Raw genomic sequence first — 17343 nt, forward strand, 5'->3', positions numbered from 1 at the left:
GACCAAATTTAACCGTTGTCTATCTATTACGCCATTCATTAAAAATATTCCAAACAAAATCCATGTTTATGTTCGTAGTATTCGTGATTGATCCTATTATTCCCTCCCTTAATTATTTTGCCGTATCTATCGAAATATTTAATGCTTCCTATATTCACTTTTAATTATTAGTGTATTTTTTTAATATCAAATTTCGAAGACACGTACCACTTGATTCAAATCCTCAACGGATATATGCCACTCTGTCAAATTATTGGGTGTGTCTCCCTTTCCTGATTCCATGAGAAAATAGTCAGCTAAACAAAAGCAATGCAACTGTTGATGCCATTCACGAATAAGTAATTTGGTAGATAATTGATCAACTCAACTCAATTTTGAAACCATCATCATATAACAGCTGTTATAATGAGCGTAAACGCGTTAACATATTATAACAGTTGTTATAATGCTATCACATATCGAGATTAATTAGGATCACAAATCGCAATCTAAGTCAACTCTAAACGCCACATCGATTAAAGTAGGCGGGGGGATCCAAACACGGACCCGTCTCCTTTCCGCGCACAGAGGAGGCAAGCGTCGACTATTCCTTCTCCCTCTCTTGCTAGTTCCCCACGACGCGCCTTCCGTGGTGTGGTGGTGACCCGTGAAACCTCATCTGTTGTTCCGCATCGACATTTGACATTCTCTTTCGCCATATGATTGCGCTCGATCTCGTTCTCCCCCGTATGGTGTGAGAAGACGACCGGAGGAGGGATCCATTTTCGTTTCAGCAGGAGGGATGGGGGATCCGGCGTCGAGGCGGGCGATGGACGTGGAGCGGACGTCGCTGTGCAACTGCGTGGTGAACTTCTTGCTGCAGGAGAACTACCTACTCACCGCCTTCGAGCTCCTCCACGAGCTGGTCGAGGACGGCCACCATGACCAGGCCATCCGCCTTCGAAATTTCTTCGCCGACCCCGCCCTCTTCCCCTCCGACCAGATCTCCCGCTTCAACGCCCTCCGAGGTTCGATTCGCAGACCCTTCCTCTCCTCCTGATCCCCTTTTGGACCCCTTCTTGTCTCATTCCGTTTCGCCAAATGGTTTTTCTTGAAAAAAGGAATCACGTTCTTATGATTGTTGTGGCGTTAAACAGCCAAGGCATCCATATGATTTGTGTAGAACATGTTTGATGACGTCTAAACAAACAAGACCAGCCTTGGGGTGAACGTGCTTGCTGTTTCATTTTCGTAAGATTGATCTGAGATTTTTAGGCCATTCGATTGATCATATATTTTCATGATAACAACGACTGGATTTGTTTCAGCAATTTAAATTGTAATATCATTATGCGATCGATCTTCATGATCGGTCGGTACTCTTATGCGGCCATTTGGCAATGGACATGGATAATGGTAAGATCATTGGGTTGCTATTGATATGTGTTTATTTGTTTGTCAAGACTCTGATGCAACTATTTTGGATTCTTTGATCCTCTTCGTTCGGTTTCTTTTTTTCAAAATGATCCATTCACGTCTAAAGATGTTATTTTTTAACGTGATGGATCTCCTGGAAACTCTCTAGCAACCTGAAATTTATTATTGTCGGTTCCTCTGACTCTTCTTTGAAGCTTGACCAAGTTGTGATATCTTTTTTGAGTAAATATGTAAACTTTATGGACTTACTTGCAACCTCTACCACTAGCCGTTTTCAGATCCTCAAATGTCATGTTGTTTCCCACTATTATTTGATGTTTCGTTGCAGCCAATATAATTGGAGCCAAATTTGGTGATCCATAACTCAATTTCAGGTCACCATAACTTTGGACCAGTGATCTTAGCTTTTCCTTTACCATTCTTGGTCGATTATAAGTTCAAAATGTTGGACACTTTTGATACAAATTCCTAGGTTTATCAGCGTTGAGATATTTTTAGGACTGTTTTTTAAGTATAGTAATAGAAATCCATTAGACTATATACAACAAAAACCTTGGATTTGAAAATTTCTATTCAATTATAGTAAATTTAAGATTTTACGAGTATTTTTATAAAATATATGACAATTTTTAGTTGCAATTGTTGAGGTCAATAAGTTTGCAGATTTCTTCCTCTGCCAAAAAAGGAAAGAAAAAAAATGTGATGCAGGATCTTTTGTTGTAATTTGATCTTTACAATATCCTGTTGATTTGATGTTTTCGACAAATGTAATCATTTGAATCAGGACAACATTTTATGCATTTCTACATCACAATACCAAGATTGACCAAGGAGGAAATAAAAGCTGAGTTAAAATTTAAGAAAATGGAAGATAATGTTGACTGAAGATGCTCTACATGAAAGGCAATTAATTCCCATTGAAGATTTTGCTATCTAGTAAGATCATTTTATGAAGTGAAAATGGAAGTTAAGATTCTACAGAAATTGTAAACAGGATGATCAGTATGATTAACCATTGATTTTAAGAATTGGAATTTTTGTTTCTTTTCTCTTCTTGTACTTGGGAGTTCTAAGAAAAGTTGGAAGAGTTGTAGTGAAGGACATGACTAAATGAATGAAAATTTTCTTCTCTTATTATGTGTATGGATGTATAAGACATTCATTCCTAGGGGCGATTCTTAAGAGTCCAGAATATGGTATATATCCCCTGATGGCTTGATGCCATCATCCATGCATGATGCTTATCCTGTGTAGGAACAAGGTTTGATGGCTTGATGTCATCATCCATGCATGATGCTTATCCTGTGTAGGAGCAAGGTTTGTGTGATGCATTAGAACCAGAGTGAGAGTGGTATTTGTCTTCTCCTCCCTCTCTTTTTTCTTCCACCTTTATGAAACAAAATACGTATTTTCTTTGCACCTAGAGCCCCTTCATCCTTTCATCCTACATCAAATTGTTAAGTTCCAATTGTGATCATTGGAATTGGTAGTTCAAGCAACATAAAGTAGAACTTCTATGTTTTTTATGTCCAAAAATGTAATTTTGTTTTGTTGATTGTATGTGATAAATTTGGTTCCATCAACTGCAGTTGGCTCATGGTTTGTGTGATTAATTCATATGATATTTCTTGAACTTGTTCCAGTTGCAGATGCACAAAATGTGCTAGAAGAGAAAGTAACAGTAGAAGAAAAGTTGGCAATCACTGAATATGAGCTTCGTTTAGCCCAAGAAGACTTGTCAAGACTCAGGGAGGAGTTACAAAAGCAAAAACAATATTTTCCTGATGACCTTAATGGTCCGTTCTTAATGTTTAATATAATCCCTATGATTTGTGTGAAGCATGCAATAGATGAAAATGTGTTAGATACAATTAATTTACAATAGTCCATCCTGTCAGTGACTTAGAATCTTTCTGCTAGGTATTTATTTTAGAATCAAACAGTTGAACTCATACCTAAGGTAAATGCATTACTATTGTGGCTAGATAGTAAAATCAAGATGGTATAAGAATGTTTTGTTGCACACTGTGATTTCAGATTATGGGTTACTAAACAGAAATCATCTATCCTAGATAAAAACAGGAAAAGAAAATCCTAAGGTGCTGGCATGCATAATGTTGAGATCTTTTGATCATTATGTTAATAAAATCTTAATTTTTTTGAATTTTCTTTTTGTAATATGTGTATTATTTTCACTGTCTACTTGATTGCTTGGTAATTTTGAACTTAATAGAACAAGATGGAACTTCTGAAGCAATCTTAGATATAACCAGGCTTGTATCATAATTATGGTGGGTCCTATGTTGGATCTCTTCATGGATCAAATTTCTGACAATAAGTTTTTTTTCTTTTTTAAAAGCTTCAAAGTGAGTAATCTATGAGAATGAAAACATGTCTATGAACAAAATGTAAAACAAGTTTTGTTTTGTTTAGCCTGTCAACTCTTATCAAACGTATACTCACCCTCCTTCTACATTAATGCATGTGTAGTAGATGGCTCCATCAAAATGTAAAACAAGTTACATTTTGTTTAGTATGTAAACTCGTAGCAAACATATACTCGCTCTCCTTTTACATTAATGTTTATGTAGTAGATACCTCCATCAACCATAAACTTGTATATAATGCCTGGGATCCATAAAGTAGACTGTACAAAATAATAACATAGGTGGTAAGAGCTCATAATCTCTCGAAACTCAATGCCCGCATCAAACATGCTTTCATCTTGTTCGAAAACTATTATCTTGCTATTGTCATTTTTTTTATCAATTTAAATTCATGACAGTTTGGCAATTGTAACTATATGTTCTTGGTTTGTATTTTACATGCAAATTGCATGAGATTTATCATATCAATGGGTTGCTAAATGATTAATACTTATTTTGTGCCTTTGTCTTGAAAATATTATTTTATGACAACATTACATTAATGCTATTCTTAAATTCTAGTTCAGGGTCCAGTTCAGATATTTCGGTGACTAATGGCCCTACAACTCTACATAACACGAGGAAGATCTCTTCTGTCTCTTTAGGCCCGTTAAAGGACACTGAACGGAAAGATCTAAATTGTGCTGTGAAGGAATACTTGCTCTTTGCTGGGTACCGCCTTACAGCTATGACATTTCTTGAAGAGGTGAGTAGGTCTTTATTGTATGATTGCAAAAATTTATAAAAAATTTCTAGTTCAACTATATCAGCAGGCTGGTTATTCATTTCACATAATAAATTTATAAATATTCATTTCAAGTAAAGGACAGCCTTAACACAAAGCTAAAAAATCTTTTAGCTGTACTATTTAATCATGTGCCATCAATTAATCAACAAAAAAGCAGGACTGTGAAGACAACTGCCAGAAGAAAAACTGATATATTTACTCTGCTGGTATCTAGTTTCTCCTCATATTCTTTGTTGCTTTGTGCATTTCAAATTTGTTTGTTGGAATCACATGGTTCACACAAATCTATCTTCATATGCTATTGGCTAACTTCTTGGGTTCTACCTTTTCTTTTTCCACACATCTGTCCTATATTTCCACACATGCAATTCTACCTGTGTTTGCCTAGTACTCTCATTTGCACTTATTTCTTTTTATTCAATACTATAATCATACTTGTTCTGTTTCGTGTATGATTTATGTCATGACACATCCCTGATGGTTACATACTGGCAAAAGTTGCTGAGGTATCTGTTATAAACCACTTCATACTCGACACACCCAGACACTGATGCATTCGGTATCTTATAGTTGATATACTTGATGGCCAGCATATGCGATTCTTGGTGTAAGCCTTTGATAGACTGGCGCTTTGGGGTTTTTGTGCGTTGCAACAAACAAAGATTAATTTTCTGATGTGCATGGGTTTAGAGGATCTGTTTAGTATGTAGATATGATAGTTTATGAAATATTGATTTGTCATGATTTTGACTAGTTTTATAAAATGATCATGATTTGCAGCATGATTGCAATAGATAATAGGAAACCATGTTGGTATAAGCTTTAGTTGGACATGAATGGGGAACACGTGTGTAAATCAATGTTATCTTTTTCTAAAGGATGAAATCTTTTTAGATGGATTGTCAAGATTTTCCTACTTCAGTGAAACAAGAGAGGTTGACACCTTCATTGCAATAATTCCGAGTATGTGAAGTGAAGGACTCAAAGAACACTTATATTAGTAAGCAGAGGTTATGTTTTTTCCATGGTGGGAACATGGCTTTTGAATACCATGCTAACAAGTCTCAGTATCCCCCATTGCAACAATTACACTTTCTAACATGGTACAGAAAGCTGATGCACATGGCATCCTTATAATCTGCTCATGCTCTCTCAAGCACATCATTTACATTCCTGTATATTAATTGACTAAAATTTTCCTATTCCTTGATTCTGTTTATGCTTTTCTTGATACTAATGCTTTCTCTATTCATTCTTGTGCATGACTTGCTTGAGCACATTTTATGTTGCCTTATTGTATTGTAGGTCACTGATCAAAACCTAGATGTGTGGCTGAAAAGTTCAGCTTGTGTTTCTGATGCTTTGCGTCGTTATTATTATCAGTATCTTTCATCCACCTCAGAGGCTGCTGAGGTACTTTATCCAACATTCCTGACAAGTTTATAGTTATTTCTTCTTTTGGTTGTGGAATAAGCAATATTTGATGAAGAAGTATTGAGGATGGACTATACTTCAACCAATTGTTGTCTTTTTGTTTTATTTGGCAAGTTTTGGTTCAAATCCAAATTAGTTGTATTCCATGTTCGATTGTAGTATCCATAAATCTGTGCAAAGTGCTTTTTGCCCTCAAAATGACATTTTATACCATTCAGGTGTTCATGTACAATCATTGTATTTGCTTTCGAGGCCCTATGTCATTTTTTCTGTTTAATACATGTTGAGGATGTTTTCATTAATAGATCATACTTTCACAAGCTTAATGAAGGGCTTGTTTTGTTTTGTAGTAGTCGCTGCAGTCAAAAAGTGTCACTTTACTGGATGATGTTTCCAGAATGATTGTGAAGTTTACTATTTGATTTATCATAAATGGACAAAGGAAAATTAGTTACTTGATCCGTGAGTTTTCTTTAATAACTGTAGATGTGGAAAAGAAACATGTCTTATCTCTCTTTTCTTTTGTCGCTTTCAAGGTAAGCATAGGGCATTTCAGGATGCTGGAGATTGTAAATATCTTTTACGTCAGTGATGACCAACTGCTGATATAGCACTATAAATAATTATTTGATGATCAGCAGTCAAAGACTATAGGACACAAGTAGCTGTAGCCAACAGTTGGCATATTTTGATTGTTAATCATTAGCGGACTGAAGAATGGTGTTGCACATCATGGCTGCCACTCGACTAACCTTTGGTGATTGGCAGCCTCAGCCCACCATTTGGTGTCTGTTGGCTGCTGGTAGAGATCATAGCTAGTACGCAATGACTAGCAGTAGACAAGGTAGTATTCCAATTTTAGTAGCCTAGTTTCAAACTTACATGGAACTCTTATGTCTAGTTTGGAAATGCAATAATGACTTGGAGACACTATTGTTTGTCCTACATTCATCATTTTGGGATCAAGAGCTGGCAATGGTTTGTTTCATTTCGAGTCTGATCGATCTCAAATGTAAAGTGTTGACCCGCATATGACCCAACCTCCATCTCGCTGAAGATCCTGGAACTGAACCTAGGTGATTGGTTTTGCAGGTCAATCTGATCCACTCTGACTTGCCAATCAGACTAGATTACTAGCAGTCAATTCAACTCAGGCTTGGGGAAGTAAATGCAGAAACACCTATGTCTGGCTGCTTCTTGTGGTCCAATAGATTCACTTGATCATCAAATAGAAAAAGTCGAGTGTACCATACAAACCCTGACCTTCACTGGGGCAAAGGTTTATACCATTGATGGCAGCAGAGAACAAGGTGGTGTGGTCGTCAACAATGGTTCATTTTTGGTGCCTTTGTTCTGATCTAGAACCTACCAGCTCTAAAGCAATTGGAGATACAACGAACATGAGAAGGCAGGAAGAAGCAAGGTGATGTGGTTGCCGGCTGGCTCCTGATTGGCTCAGTACATGCTGCTGGCAAGGCATGACACACTGCCATGCCAGCATGGAGGTATTGGCAAGACACAAAAAGGGAAAAGAGAACTGATTCAGTACTTTTAGGATGCTTTGGAAATATATCAGTGATAGTTGAGAAGATTTTGTATATCTTGCATGCTGATAATTTGATTTTAGACAAAATATGTATACAACTAGTTATATTGTTCATAAACTCTTCACGTGAAACATTATTTTAGGAGTCTATGACTAATGGCATTAAATAATTTATAATAAATTCTTCTTATCTTCTCTATATGCTTGAAGCATGGTTCTTCGCCTAGACTAATGCATAACAACAACACTTACTAGTCTAATGATTTGTTGGGTTAGTGGCATCGATCGTGGCTCATGCAACCATGTATATTCAAATCTTAGAAAAAGTTATATGGCATGTACCGGCATACCATGTGTCTGTACATCAGGATGTACTAAACTCATGCCGGTTCAGCAGGTGACTGGCACAGGCCTGGTACCTGAAACATCAAACATGGCTTGAAGTACCATTTTCCATGATGAACAGGTTAGGGATGACAGTTACGCACTTGTTATTGTTCACCATGATATGTTGCTATATATTCTAAAAATATAGAAAAAATCTCAAGCATCATCATATGTGATAGTTATATGTTTACAATGTCTTTTACATCTTTTTTTTTTTTCAAGGTTTGACATATAAGTTTATCCATAATCTGTCATACTGATATATTGCATTTATATGTATGCTTCATACATGAATATGTGCAGATGTTATGGTTATAGGTTTTCACAATATTAATGGAATCCACTAATAACTTTCACCCAAGGACAATCATCTATATTATTTTCTTTTGCAAAGTTCCTATTACAATATTCCAAACAACATATGGAGCAACATTTGACTCTGTTTCATAATGAATTGTCTTGCTGCAGGAGAAGATTTCCCTTCTTCGAGAAAATGATTTTTTTATTAAAGAAAATCAGAGGCTCAATGATGAGAAAGAGTCCATGCGTAGAAACAAGGAACTGGCTGATAGTCAGATAGTAGTTCTAACAAGTAACTTGGAAGGTGTAAAGAAGGATTTAAAAGATAAGGATACTCTGGTATCGGTCCTGTCCATAATCTTTCTGCAAGTTAGTTTCATGGACATAGAACTAACATCTGTGTTGTTCTGAAGGTACAGAATCTTAAGCAGTCCATGGATCTACAGAGAAAGCAACTTAATGACTGCAGAGCTGAAATCACAGCACTGAAGATGCACATAGAAGGAGCCCGAGCTAGCAGAAGCTGGACAGCTGGAGAAAGTGAAAGCACAAAGGCTCCTTATACTGACAAGTCTAAGGAAGAAAAGAAAACCTCATATGGTGAACTAGAAGACTTAAAAGGTGTTGATTCCACAACAAGAAATCCAGAACCCATTATAGCTCTTAGCGAGGATGTGCAATCAGAGGAAAAAGTGGTTGAGATCAATGAAGTAGCTGTTGTATCTAAATCTGTTGACTTAGTTTCTACTAATTCAGATGAGAATCATGGTTACCAAGCTTCTGAAGATGTCAGATCCAGGCCTCATAATATTGTTTCTGATGCAGCAAATGTTTCTTGTAATGATAGTGTTGAATACCAAGAGAATGTTCATAAACTCATTTCTGAATTGAAGTCTGAGGATAAAGGATTGAACCAAAATTCAGAGAGTCCCAAGAGGGGGAAAACTCAAAAGATGGTAAATACTTGAAAACGTTTGTTATTTTTAAGCATTAGCATACTTCATTTTGGTGGTTATATAATATTATATGCAAACAGGTTTAGCTTCTTGTTTCTTGTTAGGCACTGGAGACCATACAAATACTTTCAGATGCATTACCCAAGATTGTTCCCTATGTTCTGATCAACCATCGTGAGGTTCTTATTTGAAGTTTCTTTCTGTCTCCATTTTTCTGAAACATTAGATTATATTATTTATGACTTACAAATGCAGGAGCTTCTTCCATTGATTATGTGTGCTATTGAACGCCATCCAGATAGCGCAGTGAGAGATTCCCTAACACACACATTGTTTAATCTTATAAAACGGCCAGATGAACAGCAGCGGCGCATCATTATGGATGTGAGTTACTTCATTAAGACATGGTTACTAAATGATTTCAATATTTTTTTATTTCTTTATTTTTCTTAATAAAGAAAATTGTAGCTTAAGGAGTTCTGTGTTTTCCTTTTCAGGCCAGTGTAAGCCTAGCTAAAAATGTTGGAGAGATGAGAACTGAAACAGAGTTGCTTCCTCAGTGTTGGGAACAGGTACCCAATGGTTGGCTTAATCTGCTTCATCTATTTAGGCAATCTGTTATTTATTTTTCCCTGATGGGACTATGTTATGAAACTGATATGCAGATTAATCACAAATATGAGGAGCGTAGGCTATTAGTTGCTCAATCATGTGGCGAACTTGCAGAGTTTGTTCGACCTGAAATTCGTGATTCTCTTATTCTATCCATCATTCAGCAACTAATTGAAGATTCTGCCACAATTGTTCGAGAAGCTGCTGCTCATAACTTGGCACTGTTGCTTCCACTCTTTCCAAATTTGGACAAATATTTTAAGGTCAGCCTCACTAATGCTCAGAGGCCATCATGGAGCAGAAATTTGAGTTCACAGAATTGTCTAACATGTAAGCTGTATGATAGGCTGGAACAAATGGCACCAGGAGTGGGCTAGGGGCTCACTTCCTGGTTAAAGAAAATGCTCACAGCTGGAATTCTTATCTAAAATTCATCTTTATGTTTCATAGGTTGAAGAGCTCATGTTCCAGTTGGTATGTGATCCTTCAGGAGCGGTTGTTGATACCACAATCAAAGAACTTGTTCCTGCAGTAGTAAATTGGGGTGCTAAACTGGACCATGTTCTACGAGTCATACTCTCCCACATTTTAGGTTCTGCTCAGGTATCTATGTTTCGTATCTTCAGACCTTTGGCATTATGGTTTTCGACTTTCTTGCTAGTACACTGACACATAATTTGTCAGCGGTGTCCACCTCTATCAGGAGTTGAAGGATCTGTAGATTCTCATCTCCGTGTTCTAGGAGAACGAGAGCACTGGAATATTGATGTACTGCTTCGGATGTTGACAGGGTTGCTGCCATTTGTCCATCGTAAAGCTATTGAAACATGCCCTTTTAGCTCTGCTATGGAGTCTCTTACCACTTCAGAACAACAAAATTCCTTCTTCTCCATGTCTTTGCTTCAGTTATATGCAGGGTTAGCTACTCACAAATTGAGGACCCTCTAATCTGTCCATTCCTGGAACATATTGGTTCTGAATTAGTTTTATCTTGCTTTAACATTAGCTTATTTATGCATTTTCCTCAAATACGTTGGATAGGGGTCGTGCAATTTGGCCAATGTTTGATTGGATGCACGTGGATTGTCTTCCTGACTTGATTCAGCTTTCCTGCCTCTTATCTCACAAGGAAGACAATCTGAGAACTCGAATCACAAGGGTAAGATTGTAATTAGTGCTAACTCAATTAATGCACTTTAAACTTGCTGCATTTTCTCTGGATAATGAACTCTGACATCCATTTCTTGATTTTTCTTTGCAAACAAAGTACCTTCTGGATGTATCTGAATTCTTTGGGGAGCAATACCTTGTGCATATAATGCTTCCTGTTTTCCTGATAGCTGTTGGCAATGGTGATGGTGCAGATTTGACATTTTTTCCTTTATCCATGAAGTCCAGAATCAAAGGTATTAAGACCATCTCAAGCGTGTGATTATGTATCCTTTCATTTCAAAATTAATTCATTGTGGCTTAGTTTTTCTGAGGTTTTTGAGCTTACATTATGACCTACTAAACATATCTGTGTACCCACGTCACGGCACCCTTCTCCTGTTTAATTTTTTTATTAATTAGGAACCAAGGATTGTATAATGGTTGACCAACTTGATGGGTTAAGATTCAGCTCACAGCATCTTTGGAAGATTATACTTTATAACTAATAATATCATTAGCAATGTGAGCATTCTTTGGTAATGACTGCTGATCTTGCTTTTCTTTTCCTTTATTGCAGGACTGCAACCTAAAACCTCTGTGGCAGAGAATCTTTCTGTCATGTGCATTCTTCCGTTATTGTTATCTGGAATTTTGGGTGCTCCAACTATTCATGAAAAATTATCAGATTACTTGAGAAAACTACTAGTGCAAAACAATACTCAAGAAGGTTCATGGCTTGTTCATCACACTGCTGAGGTGATTGATGCAGTTCGATTCCTTTGGTTAGTATTTTGAAATAATATGTAGTATTTGATCATTATTTTCATATGATTTCACTAAAATTGGATTTAATCCAGCATATTCAATGAGCATCATGGAGTCATTTTTAATATCCTATGGGAGATGGTCGTTAGTGCCAATGTGAATATGCAGACCAATGCAGCAGTTCTCTTGAAAGTTATTGTAAATTGCTGCCACAAATAGTTCAATTACTTTTCTTTTTTTCTTTATACATCATTGGATGTTTTAATGACATTTATGCAAAATTAGGTGCCATATATTGATGTAAAAGCTGCTTCTACACATGTTTTGCCTGCTCTTGTCACTCTTGGTTCTGATCCAAATTTAAATGTGAAATATGCAAGCATAGAAGCATTTGGAGCTGTTGCGCAGCATTTCAAAAATGATATGGTATTAAGGAATTGCCATTACAGTATTCCATTGTTTTTAAAACAAATATCCAAAAGTAGACTGATAAAGCAACTATCTTTTAGATTGTTGACAAGATACGCATACAAATGGATGCTTTTCTTGAAGATGGATCACATGAAGCTACAATTACTGTTGTTCGTGCACTACTTGTGGCTGTACCACATACGACAGACAGGCTACGTGAATATATCCTTTATGTTCTGGGTATTCTGAAATTTGGTTTTTCCTCCTTCTAAATCTCTGCATTTATCCTTGACATTTTTTTACATCTGTTATCAAAAATTTTCCAACTTACTTGCATGCCATCTCATGGAAATGATATCACACACCGCCGTGAGAAAGCAAATGTACTTTGCGAGGCAGTTCGTGCTTTAGATGCCACAGGTTTGCTCCCTTCAGATCCATTTCCCTTTTGCTTTGTTTAGTTTCTTGGCAAGATAGTATTGACAAATGGATTACCGTTGTGTATCATTAGTTATCAGTCATGCTCTGATATTGCCATCTAACCTTGCCAGTAGAGCATGTTGACATACTAGAACATTCTGTTGTAGAAGTAAACAGGTAAGTTTCGTAAGCCAATTGATTGTTGTACTGTAATATCAGTGGATTTAAAAAAACTGCTATTTATGTTTTTAGAGATGATAACAATGAAGTTCTTAAATTGAACACAATAAATTATTGGGACATAAAAAGACTAGCAAAAGGCTACTATTGACAACTTTCTGGTTTGTATTGGTCAATCAGATTTAGGTAAATTGGATGAATCACCTTCCTTGGTTTATTTTCTTGTTATTTGGTTGACAGATTAAGAAACAATCTCCTGTTTGTAGGGATAAGGCTGTTTACCCTAATCCTTCCCAAAGAATCTCCTGTTTATGTTCGCTCAAGGTAAAGACTTAGAAACTTAATTTTGTTGAAGAAAGAAAATGATTTTCTCTGTCCATGTTCTTTATAATATTAACTACAGGTAAAGAAGTATTTCTCCTCTTTGGCAATGGTGGACACATGTCCCTGGATACTTATTTAATCTTCTATTCTCTTTTTAAGTTGAGTCTTCTGTACCCCAAACTTTGTCATCCTTTCTCATCCATCCTTTTCCTGGTTTCACATAATCTTATTTGCATACTCACCTCACATTTACTAAAGAAACACTGTTGCAGTTCAAATTGTTGCATGAAATTCACAAATTCTTGTTATTTAGTGAGTCTTTTGCTGATTAATTTTACATGAAAATTCCATTTTTGATTATCCATTCTCTGATCTTCATTAGTGCCAGAATTTCTCAACAGTGAGCAGGATTTTGCACTAGTTTCTTTCAAAGGTTTCATATAAGCAATTCTTTTGACATTACTCATTGATTCCTACCTTTAGATCTTCAAAATCATATATTTGTTATTTTACTAAATGTAAACCTAACATTAAAAGAAATTGTTACGTATGTGCTGCAAGATAAATATTGATATATATTTTTCATGTATTACTTTGTTATAACTTCTAACAATGATTTTCATCTTACATTATCATGTTTACATTGTATTTGTCTTCTGCTATCATTCATTTATCTAAGTTGCACATGTGCATGAAACTTTATTTGTTATGCCTTCAAATATTTCTCTTTTAGACAAGTCTTGATTGTTCTAGTTAAAAAAGTCAACAGGGCAACCTTAACGCTGAAAGATTGCCACTGTTGAACTTGGGTTGTTAGTGTTAAAGCCTCTACTCGTAGAGGTAAATCTATATATATTTATCTTCCCTGTACTCCACGTAGGTGGGAGCTTCATCCACCGAGTCCCTCCTTTACCAGTGACTGCTATAATTAACTACCAGAATTCTTTGTGGATTTTACAATTTGGATATGATGTTTTTCCTAATCATCATTTCCTAAACTTGAATGTCTATTTTCACTTTTTGACATATAACTTCTACTGGACCAGTCTTTTTGTTTAGCCTTTATAGATGTTGACATAATTAATATAATTTGTCTTCAGTGCCATAATTCTTGAGCACTGAAGACCAAGGGCTAGACCAAGCATATTGTGCCATCAGTCATTGTGTTGTCCTCGTGGATCAGTTTTCTTTAGCTTCTGTTGAGTGCAAACTTTGGCTATAATGAAGACAAACTTACACCAGGACTATCACACAAGTAATAGGTCAAGCAGGTAAGAACACCATAGGCCATGAATGGATAATCCCTTTATTCCTTTAAAAGGGGAGTAGGCTTAGTTTGCAAAATTTTTTCATCTTCCAGAAATAAATATGAAGAAAAAGGTCAATCATAATGTGGTTGCAGTTTTGATTTGGTAAGCCTAGTGTAGTAACTAAAACAGTAAAGTAGATGAACATAGCAAAATCCCTTTATTCCTTTAAAAGGGGAGTAGGCTTAGTTTGCAAAATTTTTTCATCTTCCAGAAATAAATATGAAGAAAAAGGCCAATCATAATGTGGTTGCAGTTTTGATTTGGTAAGCCTAGTGTAGTAACTAAAACAGTAAAGTAGATGAACATAGCAAAAAGCAAATTCTTAGTTGACTATTGATTTTGCTCTTCTGGCACTTAAAGCTCCAAATCTCAGATTGCTTATTCTGGACTACTATCCCTATGGTGTTCAGGAAAGGGCTTGGTGTAGTTGAGCTTTATCTGTTTCAATGTCAGGGAGCTATAAGTTTGACGAAAGCACTCTGGTTTGCATGATTATCAGCTTCGGCCATTTGATATGAATATGATAATTCTCCATCTGCTAGAGAAGTGCAAGCAACAAACCCAGAGTCATGCTAAAGCAGGACTGTTGTTATTGTAGCTGGTTATCTATGATTTCTTGAAACCTATTCAGATGGGGAAATGCTATCTAGATCAACTGGATCACTCCAATAAAATTTTCTGGGGTTGTAATACCTGATGTAGTGAAACCCACATATCTAAGCCCCACATATTAGGTCTGTGATGGACTATATCACCCCAGAAAATTTATAGTGGTGATTCAGTCAGCATAATAGCATGGTCCTTACATATTTCATTTTGGAAGTCTCTGCTGATGTCATTAGAGTTGCTCCTTCTGACCTGGATGATTAATTCTAGTTCTAGTCATGGAACTTCTTGAAAAAGATTACAGCATTAAGACTACATTCATTAAACCTTCATAGATCACATATCGGCAAGAGTTTGTTGCATTGGACTTACAATTTATGTTTCATTTTCACCTAAGAAGATAATTTCGAATATTAACTTTTTATTCCACCAAGTGGAACTTGTCGATTTCAGTCCTGAGTGTTGATTACTAATTCTACAATTTTTGTTGATGTGTACTTTTTGTTTTTTGGACATGGCAATATGAAAGCAACCAGGAAGTGTTCTTAAGAATAGGGTTGATCTTCCTGTTGACAAGTCATGATTAGTTTATGAATCTATAAGAACTCCAATATTTATTTTGCATATGAACTCTCGCCAGACTTCTCCATTTTCTGCAGATCTTCCTGCCACCAGTATCCGTGATTTCCTTGTACCCACTATCCAAAACCTTTTGAAAGACCTGGATGCTCTAGATCCTGCTCACAAGGAAGCATTGGAAATTATACTGAAGGAGAGGTCAGGTGGGGCATTCGAAAACATCAGTAAAGCGATGGGCGGCCATATCGGTCTTGCATCTTCAGTTAGCAGTTTCTTTGGTGAGACTGGCCGTCTAGGAAAGAAAGAAGGTGGTGACACGCACGAATATGCTGCTTCGCCACAGCCAAGTCCACCAGCCCAGCAAGATGATACAAGGTTCAGGAAAATGTTGAGGGGCAGTTTCAGTGACATTTTAAGAGGCAAAGGTAAGGGTTCCGAGGAGCCTCCAAGACAGTCGGGCTAAAGAGCCTTGAGACACCATTGGTAAATACTCTCCTGAGGAAAGTTCTCAATACAGTCAGAATGACTCCACAGGTGCAACAGAGATTTGCTTTACTCTCTAATTAATAGTCTTTGATTTGTAATAAGTGACGTTTTTGATACTCGTGGTTATTCATTGTAATATAATGAAATTGAACCAAAGGAATAAACTTTGCACCTCTTTGAACTTTATATTGCATTGTCAGACGACTTGTTTTTCATGCCTTTATGATTGCTGAGATGTCCAAGTTGGATGATTAGAGCTGATTAGATGTTCTTGTAATAAACACGGCTAAAACTTGAGATGGATTTTCTTCAGTTAACTTTTGCAATTATAAGTCTCCGTTGGATGGTTAGTGTATTGTTGCACAAGTAATAGAAATTTCTTTCAATTAGAAAAAAGACTTTTGCAGTTTATGATTGATGAGACGTCGAAGTTGGATGATTAGAGCTGATTAGATGTTCTTGTAATAAACATGGCTAAAACTTGAGATGGATTTTCTTCAGTTAACTTTTGCAATTATAAGTCTATGTTGGATGGTTAGTGTATTGTTGTACAAGTAATAGAAATTTCTTTCAATTAGAAAAAAACTTTTATAGTAAACATCTGTCAAGTTTTATAGTAAACTTCTATAAGATGCACTGTCAGTGAAACATTTAACAAGATTTGCAATTTCGATCCGTATTAGCATAGGATGATAACGGTCAGATTTGATCATTACCGTCCAGTACAAATCTTGTATCGCACAATACGGAGTCAGATTATGGTACCGCCTAGTAGAGGACAATCCACTTGCTCGTATCAGGTATGGGTCCATACCTGATATTAGTTGAAATAAGATGAACTACGGTTATTAGTTCTAGTCTCATTAATAATTAGTTCTCCGTGTAAAACACATCAAAGCTTCTTCACCAACCGAGTAGTTCTAGTCTCATTAATAATTAGTTCTCCGTGTAAAACACATCAAAGCTTCTTCACCAACCGAGGCAGGCATTGGTTATACAAATTTATCGATGGATCACAAGGAGACATCCTAGTTAAAGGTTATTATAAAATCATTTCTTCCCTTTCCTCGAAGAGAGGTTCTCCCTAAATTTTGAACCCAATCGTTGTCATGAATGTTTGATGTAATTCATGCAAATGTATTGGATATATATACATACATGTCTAATGCATCAATCAGAAGAAGAAGAAGGGAAAAAACAAAGGCCCGGTAGCCGTAGGAGGAGAAGCCTTATATGTAGGCCATCGGAATCTCTCACCACCAGCAAATCGTGTTCCTCTCTATCC

The 17343-nt window shown here is 36.4% G+C and overlaps 1 protein-coding gene across 6 annotated transcripts; it reads left to right on the forward strand.

The window, feature by feature from the left end:
* The first annotated feature begins 539 nt into the window (after positions 1-539).
* Positions 540-16244, forward strand: LOC103980791 (uncharacterized). Of its 6 annotated transcripts, XM_009397290.3 has the most exons (20): positions 541-1007; positions 3060-3212; positions 4370-4548; positions 5896-6003; positions 8426-8596; positions 8671-9213; positions 9318-9392; positions 9469-9597; positions 9711-9785; positions 9879-10088; positions 10276-10428; positions 10510-10742; positions 10867-10984; positions 11093-11231; positions 11555-11759; positions 11835-11940; positions 12028-12168; positions 12252-12375; positions 12457-12573; positions 15653-16244. In XM_009397290.3, the coding sequence occupies exons 1-20, from the start codon at positions 782-784 to the stop codon at positions 16033-16035; spliced, it is 3588 nt and encodes a 1195-aa protein (XP_009395565.2). In that variant the 5' UTR covers positions 541-781; the 3' UTR covers positions 16036-16244. The 6 variants fall into 6 exon arrangements, 4 of the variants coding, with proteins under 4 accessions (XP_065005697.1, XP_065005696.1, XP_009395565.2 ...); XM_018825434.2 differs by lacking the exon at positions 11835-11940 and having other exon boundaries at positions 12123-12168; XR_010496166.1 differs by lacking the exons at positions 11835-11940; positions 12457-12573; positions 15653-16244 and having other exon boundaries at positions 540-1007; positions 12252-12315.
* The last annotated feature ends 1099 nt before the right edge of the window (positions 16245-17343 follow it).

The sequence above is a fragment of the Musa acuminata genome, chromosome BXJ3-4 (genome assembly GCF_036884655.1).
Source record: "Musa acuminata AAA Group cultivar baxijiao chromosome BXJ3-4, Cavendish_Baxijiao_AAA, whole genome shotgun sequence".
Classification (NCBI taxonomy): Eukaryota; Viridiplantae; Streptophyta; class Magnoliopsida; order Zingiberales; family Musaceae; genus Musa; species Musa acuminata.

Coding starts and splice junctions, on each gene's coding strand:
- LOC103980791 (XM_009397290.3), top strand. CDS start 782: ATGGGGGATCCGGCGTCGAGGCGGGCGATGGACGTGGAGCGGACGTCG. Junction 9,393..9,468: donor TTCTGATCAACCATCGTGAG/GTTCTTATTTGA, acceptor TTACAAATGCAG/GAGCTTCTTCCATTGATTAT. Junction 11,232..11,554: donor CATGAAGTCCAGAATCAAAG/GTATTAAGACCA, acceptor CCTTTATTGCAG/GACTGCAACCTAAAACCTCT.